General features: G+C 47.8%; 1 protein-coding gene across 2 annotated transcripts in view; it reads left to right on the top strand.

Annotated features, from left to right (window-relative positions):
- Positions 1 to 14,888, top strand: part of C10H12orf43 (chromosome 10 C12orf43 homolog) — a 54,515-nt gene extending 39,627 nt beyond the window's left edge. For both annotated transcript variants that reach the window (XM_063694413.1, XM_063694412.1), the window contains exon 8: positions 6,132 to 14,888. In XM_063694413.1, coding sequence (XP_063550483.1) covers positions 6,132 to 6,146 — 15 coding nt within the window. In that variant the 3' untranslated portion in view covers positions 6,147 to 14,888. The remainder of the gene's footprint in view (positions 1 to 6,131) is intronic.
- Positions 14,889 to 16,663: the final 1,775 nt, after the last annotated feature.

The raw sequence follows: 16,663 nt of genomic DNA, 5'->3' as shown, positions 1-16,663 counted from the left end.
ACTACACAGTGTGTGAGTCCATTTATCTGAAATGTCCAGAACAGGCAAATCCATAGAGACAGGAAGTGGATTCGTGGTTGTCAGGGCCTGGGTGGGAGAAGGGAATGGGGAGTGGCTGCTCCATGGTGCCGGGTTTCTTTAAGATGATAAAAATGTTCTACAATTGATTGTGCTGATATCGGACAACTCTGTGACTTTACTAAAACCCAATGAATTGCACATTTTAAAGGGGCGAGTTTGATGGTATGTAAATCCATAAAAATATTGTTGTAGCTTTATTGAGATATACTTACCATACAATTCACCCATTTCATGTGTGCAATTCTGATTTTTTTTTCATTTTTATTTATTTTTATTTTTTGAGACAGGGTTTGGCTCTGTTGCCCAAGCTAGAGTGCAATGGCATGATCTGGGCTCACTGCAACCTCCGCCTCCTGGGCTCAAATCATCCTTCTACCTCAGCCTCCCGAGTAGCTGGGACTACAGGTGTGCACCACCGCACCCAGCTAATTTTTTTTTTTTTGTATTTTTGGTAGAGACGGAGTTTCACCATGTTGCCCAGGCTAGTCTCAAACTCCTGGACTCAAGAGATCCTCCCATCTCAGCCCCACAAAGTGCTGGAATTACAAGTGTGAGCCACCATGCCCGGCCTCAAAAAATATTTTTTAACTAATGTAAAATAATCTGTGCCGAACAAAATAGCAAACATCTAAATAAAGACAGGCCCTGTGGCCAGGCACAGTGGCTCACGCCTGTAATCCCAGTACTTTGGGAGGCCGAGGTGGGCGGATCACCTGAGGTCAGGAATTTGAGACCAGCCTGGCTAACATGATGAAACCCCATTTCTACTAAAAATTTAAAAAGCTGGGCATGGTGATGCACGCAGGAGGCTGAGACAGGAGAATCGCTTGAACCCAGGAGGTGGAGGTTGCAGTGAGCCGAGATCACGCCATTGCACTCCAGTTTGGGCAACAAGAGCAAAACTCCGTCTCAAAAAAAAAAACAAAAAAAAACCACACACAAAAAACAGGCCCTGCCCTCACCCACCAGCCAGATGTGGCTACCAATCACTTGAAAGATGGCTAATGTCACTTCTTGAAATGATTAATTTTTAAAAAATATATTGAGTTAAATTTTTAAATTAAGAAAATTTTGGCCAGGCGTGGTGGCTCACGCCTGTAATCCCAGCACTTTTGGGAGGCCAAGGTGGGTGGATCACCTGAGGTCAGGAGTTCGAGACCAGCCTGACCAATATGGTGAAACCCCATCTCTAATAAAAATACAAAAATTAGCCTCAGGAGGCTGAGGCAGGAGAATCGCTTGAACCTGGGAGGCGGAGGTGGCAGTGAACCAAGATCATGCCACTGCACTCTGGCCTGAGTGATACAGCAAGACACTGTCTCAAAAAAAAAAAAAAAAAAAAAAGACAATTTAAAAGTTAACATTTAGGCCGGGCGCGGTGGCTCACGCCTGTAATCTCAGCACTTTGGGAGGCCGAGGCGGGCGGATCACGAGGTGAGGAGATCGAGACCATCCTGGCTAACATGGTGAAACCCCATCTCTATTAAAAATACAAAAAATTAGCCGGGCGTGGTGGCAGGCGCCTGTAGTCCCAGCTACTTAGGAGGCTGAGGCAGGAGAATGGCGTGAACCCAGGAGGCGGAGCTTGCAGTGAGCCGAGATCGCGCCACTGTACTACAGCCTGGGCGACAGAGCGAGACTCCGTCTCAAAAAAAAAAAAAAAAAGTTAACATTTAGAATAATTTTAAATTAGATTTAATTAAAATATTATATATTATATAAATATGTTATATTTAGTTTAAAATAATTTGGTTTAAAATTTTATTTATAAAAATAACTTTTTATTTTAAAAATTAAAGAAAATAACTTCACCTGTTCCATTTTACTTTTTATTTTTTTAAGAGCCAGATTCTTACTCTGTCACCCAGGCTGGAGTGCGGTGGCATGATCATAGCTCACTTCAGCCTAGAACTCCTGGCTTCAAGCAATCCTCCCACCTCAGCATCCCAAGTAGCTGGAACTACAGGTACGCACCATCATGCCCAGCTTCATTTATATATTTATTTTTTTGTTTGTTTTTTGAGACAGGGTCTCCTTCTGTCGCCCGGGCTGGAGTGCAGTGGCACAATCTTGGCAAACTGCAACCTATGCTTCTGGGGCTCCCGTGATCCTCCCACCTCAGCCTCTCCAATAGCTGGGACTACAAGCATGTGCCACCATGCCTCGCTAATTTTTGTATTTTTTTGTAGAGACAAGATTTTGCCACATTGCCCAGGCTGGTCTCAAACTCCTGAGCCCAAGCCATCTGCCCACCTCGTCCTCCCAAGGTGCTGGGATTACAGGGGTGAGCCACCGCACCCTGCCTATTTATTTACTTTTCGTAGAGATGGGGGTCTTGCTTTGTTGCCCAGGCTGGTCTCGAACTCCTGGGCTCAAGCAATCCTCTCACCTCAGCCTCCCAAAGTGTTGGGATTACAGGCATGAGCCATCTCACCTGGCCAGTAATGTATTTCACTCCAAGAACAACTCATGAATTAGGAACTGTTATAATCCCCCTTCTGCAGGGGAGGAAAGAGAGGCTCAGAGAGGTTAAATGACTGCTCAGAGTCCCTCAGAGCTGGGCTTTAAGTCCACCTGAGGCAGGCGGACGGGCTGTGCAGGACAAGCTGGCAGCCCCCGCCTTAAGGAGAGTGGTACCCTCTTTCCTCCAGTGCATTTATGTTTTATTTTTATTTTTGAGACAGAGCCTCACTTTGTCACCCAGGCTGGAGTACAGTGGTGCGATCTCAGCTCACTGTAACCTCTGCCTCCTGGGTTCGAGCAATCCTCCTACCTTAGCCTCCTGAGTAGCTGGGACTACAGGCACACACCACCATGCCTGGCTAATTTTTGTATTTTTGATAGAGACAGGGTTTCACCATGTTGGCCAGGCTGGTCTCAAACTCCTGGCCTCAAGAGATCCGCCCACCTCGGCCTCCCAAACTGTTGGGATTATAGGCGTGAGCCACCGTGCTGGGCCAAGTGCATTTTTTTGTAAACCCCCACGCAAGTTGCTTTGAGGTTGAGCAGCTTACTGCTGGGGACAGCATTCTCAAGTCCAGGCTAAACAGGGAAGATGCTGTGTGCTGTCCCTTTGTGGCTTTGAGGTTCTCCTGCTTATTCTCTTGGCTGCCTGCAGCCGCCTCTTGGTGACTTTCCAGGGAGCCAGAGGAACCAAGGAGGGTTGGCCCTGACTCCTGCCCCCAGCATGTAAACTCGTTAACTGCTGGGTCCTCAGGCAGTTACGTGGCTGAGCATTTGAGTCTGGGACGGCAGGTGGATTTGGTTGGAGAGGGAATGACAGAGATTGGGGAGGAACCTCCAGAGTCTAAAGAGATAGGTACACAAGCAGAAAGTTCCAGCCCCCAGCCTGCCTTTCCCCCATGCTCAGGGGACAAAGCTGAATTAACTCGAGGTCAGGAATGGCATTTGCATTTGCATTCTTGAGAGTCACTGCAAATAAGAGCTGTAGTCATGGTGAGTGGTTAAGGCAATGGACTAGAGAATCACTGAGAAAAAAAGCGAACAGTGGCTGGGCGCAGTGGCTCATGCCTGTCATCTCAGCACTTTGGGAGACCGAAGTGGGTGGATCACTTGAGGTCAGGAGTTCGAGACCAGCCTGGCCAACATGGTGAAAACCCGTCTCTACTAAAAATACAAAAACTAGCCAGGCTTGTCAGTGGGCACCTATAATCCCAGCTACTCGGAAGGCTGAGGCAGGAGAATCACTTGAACCCGGAAGGCAGAGGTTGCAGTGAGCTGAGATCATGACACTGCACTCCAGCGTGGGTGACAGAGAGAAACTCAGTCTCAAAAAAAAAGAAAAAGAAAAAAAAAAAAAAAAGGAACAGCCGGACACGGTAGCTCATACCTATAATCCCAGCGCTTTGGGAGACCGAGGCAGGTGGATCACCTGAGGTCAGGAGTTCCAGATCAGCCTGGCCAACATGGTAAAACCCCATCTCTACTAAAAATACAAAAATTAGCTGGGTGTGGTGGCGCACACCTGTAGTCCCAGATACTCAGGAGGCTGAGGCAGGAGAATAGCTTGAACCCGGGAGGCGGAGGTTGCAGTGAGCAGAGATCACGCCACTGCACTCCAGCCTGGGCGATAGAGTAAGAATCCGTTTCAAAAAAATCTGAAAATTAAAAAGTGAACAGTTGTTTAGTAAGTGCAGTAGGTAGGCCAAGATAACTATTAAGTATGTACTAACAAGGTAGCTGCTTGAAAAAAATAATGCACATAAATTTAAAAAAAAAAACTATTTTCACTCATTCTTAACTTCTCGTATGGATGTACTAACGGGAGGCCTGTGCCTGTTGGGCTGTCCACAGCTACTCAAAATCACCCTCATTTCCTGTTACACAATAACTTCTGCATGGCACTTGCTTTTAATCATGACAACTGCCGTACACTCAGCTTTACAAAATCATGTCATTGTGGAAAGGAAGTTCCCTCCATCTAACATTCAAACTTAACTATCCTGAGCTGGTAGTTTGCAAGGTGTCCAACAGATGTCACTGTGTTTCCTTCGCAAATTCTCTAAAATAGTCTGCTGTATCCCGGGGCATAGTAGATATTCAATAAATGGTGGCTGTGAGTTTTATCACAATTCTCTCCTACTGGGTGAGCAGCTGTTTGCAAGACTAAAATTCGGGCGAGGCACAGGCTTCCCCTTGGTCTTAGCAGCTAGCACAAGACGAGTGTCCCTTCAGCCAGTCTCAGAGCTCTTTGGCAATTCAACTGACCCTTGTCCTTCAGTCCAGACAATGCCCCAGGGCCCACCTGCATTCAAACTCGGACTGTTCTCCTTCCCACCCCTATTATCTTTTCAACTTTATGGACAGTACATGCAATTTTCTCATTCATTTTCTCATTTAACATCTAACAGCTTCTTGATATCCCCATTTTACAGATAAGGAAACCAAGGCTTTAAGAGGATAGGGACCCTAATCGGCCAAGGCAGAATTAGGATTTGAACCCAGATCCCCATGATGCCAGAATCTAAGCCTTGACCAAATATGTGTTACTATTACTTTTGTTGTTGTTGTTGTTGTTGTTCTGGGTAACTCCAACCCTCTGCTCATTGGCCTTGTCACCTCAGTGCTGATTTTGCAGATGAAGAGACTAAGGTTCCGAGGTGCTAGAGCACAGTGGTTAGGAACACACACTCTAGAGCCAGAGTGCCTGGGTTTGAGCCTTGTTCTGCCGTTTACTAGCCGTATGGCCTTGGGCAACTTGCTTAACTTCTCTTTGCCTCAGTTCCTCTTCTCTTGGGTTGTTAGGAGAATGAATGAGGTGATATCCACAGTGTCCAACACCCTGCAAGCGGCCAGGTGTGGTGGCTCACACCTGCAATCCCAGCACTTTGGGAGGCCGAGGCAGGTGGATCATTTGAGGTCAGGAGTTCGAGACCAGTCTGGCCAATATGGCGAAACCTCATTTCTACTAAAAATACAAAAATTAGCCGGGCGTGGTGGCAAACAACTGTAATCCAAGCTACTAGGGAGGCTGAGGCAGAAGAATCGCTTGAACCCAGGAGACAGAGGTTGCAGTGAGCCAGGATTGCGCCACTGCACTCCAGCCTGGGCGACAGAGTGAGACCCTGCCTCAAAAACTAAAAATAAAAAATGAGCAGTGTCCAACACCTTGAAAGCATTCCGCCTGACTGAACGATCACTGTTACGTGATTACCAACATGACGACCCCACTCCTCTTGGCCAAACTGAGTTCTCTTCTCTTGTAAAAACTTCTGCATATGAAGTCACCCATTCCATTTGACCCTTTAGCCCTCATCCTGGCATTCAAGGGCATGGACGACTCAACCCCACTCTCTAGCCAGCCTGACCTCTCCATTCCCTTCTCTGGCGTAGAGGCCACTCCCACCACTTGCCCTTACTCCCTGCCCGCTTTTGTCAGCCTGTACTGTGTTGAAGCTCCCAGGAGAGACAACTGCAGTCATCACTTTCCACTGTGTTCAGTGCTGTCAGTTCGGCCCAGCTGGAGGTATTCACATCATGGAAACAGACCATCAGATTTGGTGTGTGTGTGTTTTCTTTTGCTTTTTCAGAGAGCCAGCTGTTAAACACTAGTCAACACCTCACTGATGCTGTTCCTTCTACCTGAAACACCTCGCATTGCCGGTGAGCTCTAAAGACAAAAGGACCTGGGTCTGCATTTCCCAAAGGCAAGAATCTGGTATCACCTGCATATTATTTGCCCATATTTGAGCACCACTGCCTTTTGCATTATTTACTTAGCAGTTTTGCTCCTGTCAACTCACTTTTTTAAAACTAAACTTATTTTAAAAAGAAAAGTTTTGGCCGGGAGCGGTGGCTCACGCCTGTAATCCCAGCACTTTGGGAGGCCGAGGTGGGCAGATCACCTGAGGTCGGGAGTTCGAGACCAGCCTGACCAACATGGAGAAACTCCGTCTCTACTAAAAATACAAAATTAGCTGGGCGTGGTGGTGCATGACTGTAATCCTAGCTACTCGGGAGGCTGTGGCAGGAGAATTGCTTGAACCCAGGAGGCGGAGGTTGCAGTGAGTCGAGATCGCCCCATTGTACTCCAGCCTGGGGAACAAGAACGAAACTCCGTCTCAAAAAAAAAAAAGAAAAAGAAAAAGAAAAGAAAAGCTTTATATAATTTTAATACTCAAAAAAACAGTATCCCGGCCAGGCACAGTGGCTCACACCTGTAATCCCAGCAATTTGGGAGGCCAGGCAGGAGGATCACTTGAGGCTAGGGGTTCAAGACCACTTGAGGCTAGGGCCAACATGGTGAGACCCCGTCTCTACTAAAAATACAAAAATTAGCCAGGCATAGTGGCACGTGCCTGTAATCCCAGCTACTCGGGTGGCTGAGGAACAAAAATCACCTGAATCCAGGAGGCGGAGGTTGCTGCGAGCCGAGATCGTGCCACTGCACTTCAGCCTGGGTGACGCAGTGAGACTCTGTCTCAAAAAAAGAAAAAGAAAAAGAGTATCCCTTGCCATAAATAGCAAGCAACCATTCAAACATGGAAATGAGGCATTCACACTTGTTCTTGTTTCACACTAAGGCCCTAAGCCTAAGGAGGGTTTCTCTATGTTGGAAGGAAATTAGGCAGTGTTCAGAGGGTGTTAAAGACAGACTAGCAACTAATGGAAACTTTCTCCTCAATGTAAGCACTTTAGAAGGGACTGAAAAGAGAATGTTCTCCCTACATGTACCGTATCACCTACAATTACCTCGTGTACCACTATTTTGCAAATAAATGCCAGAGGCAAGAGTACACTTTGATGCTTTAGCCTAGCACTCAAAGCCCTCCTCGATTTGAATCTTTCCAGCCTCATCTTGCACAGCCCCTCCATACCCAGGCCTCACCCACTCTATTTGCCATCTCCAGAACATACCCCTAACTGTCTCACCTCTGTGCCTTTGTGCAAGCTGCTCCCTCTACCTGGAAGCCTCCATTTGTCAAGCTGCTGCTGTCTTCAGGATCTTCCTGGTCAGAATCTCCTGCTGTCCTCTTCTGCCATCCACAGCAATGTGAGCCTTCACTGGCTGGCCTTCCCTACTCACTGGAGCAGAGCTACGGCATCAGAATGCCCTGGACCAGGGGTTAGAAACACAGATTTCTGAGTCTGCACTCGAAGATTTTTTTTTCTTTCTTTCTTTCTTTCTTTTTTTTTGTTTTCCGATTTTTCTAATTTTAGAGATGGGGTCTCACCATGTTGCCCAGGCTGGTCTCAAGCTCCTGGACTCAGGTCATCCTACCACCTAGGCCTTCTAAAGTGTTAGGATGAGCCCTGAACCTTGTAACATGAACATTTATTAGTTATATCTGGAAAAAATATAAAGTTATTTTTATTTGGGTGATACTGCCTTCAAAAAAAACAAAAAAACAGGAGGCCGAGCACAGTGGCTCATGCCTGTAATCCCAGTGCTTTGGGAGGCTGAGGCAGGCGAATCACTTGAGGTCAGGAGTTCAAGACCAGCCTGGCCAACATAGTGAAACCCCACTTCTATTAAAAATACAAAAATGGGCCAGGCGCGGTGGCTCATACCTGTAATCCCAGCACTTTGGGAGGCCGAGGCGAGTGAATCACGAGGTCAAGAGATCAAGACCATCCTGGTAAACATGGAGAAACCCTGTCTCTACTAAAAATACAAAAATTAGCTGGGCACGGTGGCACGTGCCTGTAGTCCCAGCTACTAGAGAAGCTGAGGCAGCGGAATCGCTTGAACCCAGGAGGCAGAGGTTGCAGTGAGCTGAGATTGCACCACTGCACTCCAGCCTGGGCGACAGAGTGAGACTCTGTCTCAAAAAAAAAAAAAAAAAAAAATTAGCCAAGTGTGGTGGCACATGCCTGTAATCCCAACTACTTGGGAGGCTGAGGCAGAAGAATTGCTTGAACCTGGGAGGTGGAGGTTTCAGTGAGCCAAGATGGCACCACTGCACTCCAGCCTGGGCAATAGAGCAAGACTCCATCTCACAAAATAAAAAGCCAAAAAAAGCTCTCGACAGTTCTGTTCCCTGCCTGAGGTGTTTGTCTCAGGATCCCGGCCTGGCTGTGGGCCACAGATGGCAAAAACCAAGGTCCGTCTATTACTGGGCATCCAGGGTTTCATAATCTCTACGACCTACATGCCTGGAACTCCACACATTGCGCATGCCCCAGAAACGCTTGCCCAACGGACCCCAATCCACCATTTCTGAATGCATTTCTCATGACTTGCTGAAGGTGTCTGGTCAATCCAATTAGATTGTAAACTCCGGGAGTGCAGGGACAACGTTGACCTTCCTATTACTCCCCTCACCCCTGCCCAGCTCTGGTCTGGGCACATAGTGACCCTCAAGAGTAGCACAAAGACTTGAGGCAAGAAAAACACCTGTAGAAGGAAAAGGCTGGATCCTGGGAGCGCCTCTGTCTGCTTTGCTGCCATCCTCTTCTTCAACAGCAAAGGACACGCTAGTTCTATGCAGCAAAAGTTTCCAAACACGTTAGCCTAAGAATTTCGAGTCATGCAAAAAATAAATTCCCAGAATCACAGGGTTAAAAAAAAATCAGATTCCAGGGCCCCATCCTTGTTGTTCCTGAGTCAGACTCCCCAGTCAAAGTGCCAGAGAATCTCTTCTTTGAACAAACACTTCAGGCAATTTCCCAGGATAAAGCAAGTTTCAGAAACTCTCACACAGCTTCTTAGGTATCTCAGATATGGCTCTCGCCCTCCAGATGTTTACAAATGAAAACAAGAAATCTGGTTCCAACAAGCAAAAGCCCAGAGAGACCTCAAATACAAAGATGCAAATCAAAATTAGTAGAGAAATAAATGAGCCGGGACGTTGTACTTTGGTCGCGGGGCTGGCTGAGGTCACTGCCTGCACAGCCGACTGTTGGAAGTTCTGCGGTATACCAGCTGAATGGCCTTGAACAAGTCCCATCTCCACTCTGAGCCTCCGTTTCCACATCTGTAGAATGGGGATATGTGGGCCTAACTCACAGCGTTGTTGTGAGAATTCAACAAGAACACATCAAGCAGCTGTGAATATAGCAAGCCGGCATTTGATTAAATGTTAGTTTTCGTCCTAAGAAGAATAGCTAATATTTCTGAGCACTTACGGCCGAGCCCTGAGCTAACATTTACTTGCTCCTTTAACTCCCACAACAACCCAACGAGGTAGGATCTATTATTATCCCCATTTCACAGATGCGGAAATTAAGGCACAGAAAGGTTAAAAAAAAAAACATGCACAGGCCAGGCATGGTGGATCACCCCCTGTAATCTCAGCACTTTGGGAGGTGGAGCCTGGAGGATCACTTGAGGCCAGGAGTTTGAGACTAGCCTGGGCAACATAGCAAGACCCTGTCTCTATTAAAAAAAAAAATTTAAAGCTGAGTGCAGTGGCTCACGCCTGTAACCCCAACACTTTGAGAGGCTGAGGCAGGTGAACTCTTGAGCCCAGGAATTCAAGACCAAACTGGGCAGCATAGTGAGATCCTGTCTCTTAAAAAAAAAAAAATCAGCCGGGCGTGGTGGTGCATGCCTGTGATCCCAACTACTCCGGAGGCTGAGGTGGGAGGATCACTTGAGCCCAGGAGTTTGAGGTTGCAGTGAGCTATGATTGTGCCATTGCGCTCCAGCCTGCACAACAGAGAAAGGTCTGTCTTAAAAAAAAAAAAAAAAAAGAAAAAAGTACCCAACGTCTCCCAACCAGGAAATGGCGGAGCTGGGATTAGAGCCTCGAAAACCTATCCTGTGGCCCCAGGAGGAAATAGCCTCACGGGAGCAAAACCACCAGGTGTTTAGGGCTCATGGAAATTATACATTGGCTTCTTTGGGAAAAGTGGCCCATTCAGCTGAGCAGGACCCAAAATAGCAAAAGGGCCAAGGACAGCCCGCCTGCCCTAGGTGTGGCCCCAGCCAGGATTCCTAGCCCTGCGACTTTTCCCAGATTGGCCAACACACATCTGAACCCCTGGGATCAGGAAGTGCCAATGGCTGGGTCTTGCTAAAGCCATTTACTGTTGACAGATATCCCACCGATGGCCAAGTGCCAGTTAGTCACGGCTTCAGTGCAGCACCTCATCCCTCCCAGAAAACCATGGCTCTGGACTCCACCCACTGAAAACAGGGCTTTTGTGGGAATACAGTGGGACAAGAAGAAAAACATGCTGAACCTGATCTCCATGGGACCTGATGTGGAGTCATGTTCATTCACATCCCTGGCTTGCAGCCTCTCCACTCACAAGTTATTGATAATCGAAAAAATAAAACAACATGCGATCGTATTTCTGGGCAGATAGAATGCAAGAGCCTGGGGCACTGGTTGTTTCTGGGGAGGGGAAGGGAACCGAGAGACCCAAGAAGAGGGTGGACAAGCTAGGCACGGTGGCTCACCCCTGTAATCCCAGCATTTTGGGAGGCCAAGGCAGGCAGACACTTGAGGTCAGGAGTTCGAGATCACCCTGGCCAACATGGTGAAACCTTGTCTCTACTAAAAACATAAAAATTAGCCAGGCATGGTGGCAGGTGCCTATAATCGCAGCCACTCAGGAGTCTGAGGCAGGGGAATCACTTGAACCTGGAGGCAGAGATTGCAGTAACCGGAGATCGTGCCATTGCATTCCATCCTGGGCGACAGAGCGAAACTCCATCTCAAAGAAAAAAATAAAAGGACTATGAGTGGGAGCAGATGTAGGGAGATGCAAGGGACAGAGTATCAGGAGAACAACAGTACCTGTTCTGGGCTCTCCACTAATCAAACCCAACCACCAGGCAGAGGCATGGGAGACCCCCACGCACAGAGCAGGGTGGAGACAGGAGAAGCGATGGCAGAAGAGGCCAGACCACCACCCAATAGATGTGGGTAACTATTCAAAACTCAGATCATCTGAACAGAAAAAGGTAAATGCTATGAGCTAAAAACTTCAAGGTTCTTTGCATCAGTGCCCTTTTTTTTTTCCTGAAGTTATTTCAAGTTGGATTTCTACCACTTCCAAACCAAAGAGTCTTGCCGAACAGAGACGGAAACATGGAAGATTTCATTGAAGTGGAAACCTGGCATTATAATTGCCCACTGCTTGTAAAATTCAGGCCGGTGTGGTGGCTCACGCCTGTAATCCCAACACTTCGGAAGGCTGAGGTGGGCAGATCGCCTGAGCCCAGAAGTTCAAGACCAGCCTGGGCAACATGGCAAGACCCTGTCTCTATAAAAAATTTTGGTTTAAAGCTAAGTGCAGTGGCTCACGCCTGTAATGCCAACTCTTTGGGAGGCTGAAGCAGGTTAATTGCTTGAGCCCAGGAGGTCGAGACCAAACTGGGCAACATAGTGAGACCCCATCTCTTAAAAAAGAGAAGAAAAGAAAATCAGCAGGGAGTGTTGGCACATGCCAGTGGTCCCAGCTATTCAGGAGGCCGAGGTGGAAGAATCACCTGAACCCAGGAAGGTCAAGGCCGCAGCAAGCTGTGATAGTGCCACTGCACTCCAGCCTGGACAACAGAGCAAGACCCTGTCTCAAAATAAGTACATAGGCTGGGTGAGGTGGCTCATGCCTGTAATCCTAGCACTTTGGGAGGTCGAGGCGGGCAGATCATTTGGGGTAAGGAGTTCGAGACCAGTTTGGCCAACACAGTGAAACCCCGTCTCTACTAAAAATACAAAAAAAAATTAGCTGGGTGTGGTGGCACATGCCTGTAATCCCAGCTACTTGGGGAGGCTGAGGCAGGAGAATTACTTGAACCCGGGAGACAGAGATCGCGTCACTGCACTCCAGCCTGGTTGACAGTGCGAGACTCTCAAAAAAAAAAAAAAAAAAAAAAAAAATTGGCCAGGCATAGTGGCTCATGCCTGTAATCCTAGCACTTTGGGAGGCCGAGGTGGGTGGATCACCTGAGGTCAGGAGTTCGAGACCAGCCTGGCCAACATGGCGAAACCCCGTCTCTACTAAAAAATACAAAAATTAGCTGGGCATGGTGGCACATGCCTGTATTCCCAGCTACTCGTGAGGCTGAGGCTGGAGAATCACTTGAACCTGGGAGGCAGAGGTTGCAGTGAGCTGAGATCACGCCACTGCACTACAGCCTGGGTGACAGAGTGAGACTCTGTCTCAAAAAAAAAAAAAAAATCAATTAATTTAGCTTAATTCAACTGCTTCACCTTGGCCTACAAGGGGCTGGGCCACCCTGTCCAATCCATGATCACCTTTTTCCACTGTCCCCCTGCAGTGCACAGCAAGTCGCCTACAGCTCCTCCCATACCCACAGCCCCTTCCTGCCTGGGACCTTCGCCCATGCTCTTCCTCCTGCCTGAACCCCTCTCCTAGCTCTTCCTCCCATCAGCACCTCATTGTCATCCCTTCCCTATCCTGTGGTCTGAATGTTTGTGTCCTCCCAAAGTTCATATGTGGAATCCTAGCCCCCCAGGTGGTGGTATTAAGAGGTGGGGACTTTGGGGGCAGGATTAGTTCCCTTATCAAAGACGCCCAAGGGAGATTGTTTGTCCCTTGCACCAGGTGAGGGCCCCGCAAGAAGGTGCCCTTGCTGGAGATCCCAGACTCTATAACTATGAGAAATATTGTTTATAAGTAACCCAGTTTATGTTTTTTTGGTTTTTTGGTTTTTTTTTTTCAAGGTGGAGTCTCGCTCTGTGGCCCAGGCAATCTCGGCTCACTACAACCTCCGCCTCCCAGGTTCAGGCGATTCTCCTGCCTCAGCCTTCTGAGTAGCTGGAATTTCAGGCACCCACCACCATACCCGTCTAATTTTTGTATTTTTAGTACAGACGAGGTTTCACCATGTTGGCCAGGCTGGTCTCGAACTCCTGGCCTCAAGCAATCCTCCCGCCTCGGCCTCCCAAAGTGTTGGGATTACAAGCATGAGTCACCGTGCCTGGCCTATGGTATTTTTTTATAGCAGCAGGAACAGACTAAGACATCCTACTTCTCAGCTTAAACGTCACCTCTGCACAGAGCCCTTCGTGATACATCTGAACAGATTCTTTTCTGTGACTCTCCATCCCTGCACTGTGTTTGCTCTTTCAGGGTGCTTTTTCACATTTGTGAGGGTGTATGCATCTCCTCTTCCAGGCTGTAAGCTTCATAAAGTCTCTGTTTTGTTCGTAACTAGAACAAGCCCTAGCACCTAGCAGTGAGTGTTCATTAAACATATGAAGAATGAATCAGCGAGTGATTTCATGTCTCATCATCTCTAAAAAGCCTGTTTGATCACTTCCAGGACCAGGAAACTCCTGACATTATCAAGGATGCCATTGCAAAGTGAAATGTCATAAACATGTAGGAGTTGATTCTTTCCAGAAGCTGGCAGTCCAGGACTGGTGTGGGGGCTCCACAGTGTCACCAGAGCTTTGACCTTCCTGCTCTACCATCTTCAATGGGTGGCTTCTGTACTCAGGGTTACCTCATGGTCCAAGATGGCTGCTGGACTCTCGCCATTATATCCAAATACCAGGTAGAATAGAGGACAAAAGCAGTGAACCTCAAGGCTGAGGCTCCTGGAAGCCTCATACACTTTTACCTACTACAGTCCATGGAACATAGTGTAGTCACGGGGCCACGCCAAAATGCAAGAGAGACTGGGAAATGTCTTCATTCCAGGCAGCACGATCCGAATCTGTTATTAAGGAAAAAAATAGGAAGAATGGATATTAGGTATGTAACTAGCTACAAATGATCATGGCATCTCCGTTTATTGAGCACTTACTATGTGCTAGACACAGTCCTAAGTACTTAATAAATGTGGCCCGGTCAAACAAGATTGCCCTCTGCCCCTTCTGTAGCCAAGGACACACACACACACACACACACACACACACACACACACACACACACACACACACACACACACACACACACACACACGTACAGGAGCCAGTTGGGCCTGGCCCCCTTCACTGCGGGTACTGACATGCGAAGTCTTTGTCATATGACTCTGAGCAGGGAGGGAGCAGTGTCCTCTTAGCGTAATAAGATCAGGATTCATAACATTAAATCAAAGTGCTGTAACTCACAGGAATGTCAATTTCCTATTCAGAAGATAGAGGAGAATGTTTTCAGAAGGAAATTGAACTTTATGGTTTGAAACATGTTTAATTTTAAATATGTTGAGAGAAAACCAGCTACAGCTTGGCATGGAAACTCCTGTTGTTCCAGCCAATGCCTTGGAGAACCAGAGACCACGCCCCCTTCCTCCCTGCTGAGGAGTCAACGAACGAGACCAAAGTCCCCTGTTCTTCTCTGCAGTCAGCAGAAATCAGAGAAGAACATCTTTAGACAGTCAGCAGACTCGGGAACTGTGTACTTTGCAATTTACAAAAAGGGGCTCTAGGACTTTTTAAAAATTTTTTTACTTTTATTTTTTTGAGACGGAGTCTCGCTCTGTCGCCCTGGCTGGAGTGCAGTGGCGCGATCTCAGCTCACTGCAACGTCCATCTCCCAGGTTCAAGCTATTCTCGTGCCTCAGCCTCCCAAGTAGTTAGGATTACAGGCACCTGCCACCACACCCGGCTAATTTTTGTATTTTTAATAAAGACAAGGTTTTGCTATGTTGGCTAAGCTGTTCTCCAACTCCTGACCTCAGGCGATCCACCTGTCTCAGCCTCCCAAAGTGCTGGGATTACAGGCATGAGCCACCGCACCCAGCCTGGGACTTTTTTATTTTTACAGAGATGGGTGATGATTCATGGGACGTTGGAGATGCCCCAAGACTGGAGATATGATTTGGGGGATCCTGAGGATTGGTGACCTAGGCAAAACTTGGGGAGGCTGGATCCTGGGTATGGAGTAGCCAATCTGAATAAACACCCCTGCGCCAAAGGTTGGCACAGAAATAGTGGTCTTGCCAGCCTTCAGGGGAGGCCCACACCAGTCCTAGACTGCCTGCTTCTGGAAGGAATCAACTCTTATATGTTTATGCCATTTCACTTTGGGTTTTCTGTTCTATACAGCTAAACCTAATACTGGACTGATACATTATTATTATTTTCAGAACCAACCAAAGCTGGAATAACACTCTTGATAATGCCAGTTTCCTGGTCCTAGAAGTGAGCAAACAGGCTTTTCAGAGATGACGAGATGTGAAATCCCTCACTGATTCATGCTTCATGTGTTTAATGAGCACCCACTAGGTGCTAAGCCTTGTTCTAGTCAGGAATAAAACAGAGACTTCACGAGGTTTACAGCCTGGTGGAGGAGACGTGTATCAGGCTAGTGTGTGTAGACCAAAGGCCAGAGGCGCCCACTCAAGCATTTCCACCTACGTGAGAATCCCATAGTCTTTTTAGAAGAATAGAAATAGTAAGCCCTGAGTCACGACTGTGTTTGAATGCCACCTTACCTGAAGTCTGAGTCAGGGATAATTTGATTTCAGAAAAATAAAATGAGGCTCCTAACACCTGTCCCAAATTGCAAGGAAATGAGGGTATTCTCTTTTTTTTTTCTGAGATGGAGTCTCGCTCTGTCGCCCAGGCTGGAGTGCAGTGGCGCGATCTCGGCTCACTGCAAGCTCCACTTCCCGGGTTCACACCATTCTCCTCCCTCAGCCTCCCGAGTAGCTGGGACTACAGGCGCCCGCCACCACGCCCAGCTAATTTTTTGCATTTTTAGTAGAGACGGGGTTTCACCGTGTTAGCCAGGATGGTCTCGATCTCCTGACCTTGTGATCCGCCCGCCTCGGCCTCCCAAAGTGCTGGGATTACAGGCGTGAGCCACCGCGCCCTGTCGAAATGAGGGTATTCTCTAAGAGGCAGATGACAGAACCTACTGCAATGAATTTGTCAAGCTCAAGGCTAAGGACACAGTCCCTCCACAAGGCAACCTTCACTTCAAATGCCAGGTGCAACTGGGGAGTCCCGGGCCACCCTCACTTCTGACTGCTTGGCTGCATTGAGGGTTCCCACTACCCTCTGTGGTTCAATAATTAACTAGAATGACTCACGGAACTCAGGAAAGTGCCCCGCCTCATAACGACAGTTTTTATGATAGCAAACAGACACAGATCAGAACCAGCCACAAGAAAGGACATAGAGGGTGAGGTGCGGAAGGGGTTCAAGTGCAAAGCTCCTAGTTACCTTCTCTCCAGACAGTCACCTCCTCCCAG

Source organism: Gorilla gorilla, chromosome 10 (genome assembly GCF_029281585.2).
Source record: "Gorilla gorilla gorilla isolate KB3781 chromosome 10, NHGRI_mGorGor1-v2.1_pri, whole genome shotgun sequence".
Taxonomy (NCBI): domain Eukaryota; kingdom Metazoa; phylum Chordata; class Mammalia; order Primates; family Hominidae; genus Gorilla; species Gorilla gorilla.
The sequence above is the reverse complement of the archived record's forward strand: the minus strand, read 5'-3'. Positions and strand labels throughout refer to the sequence as shown.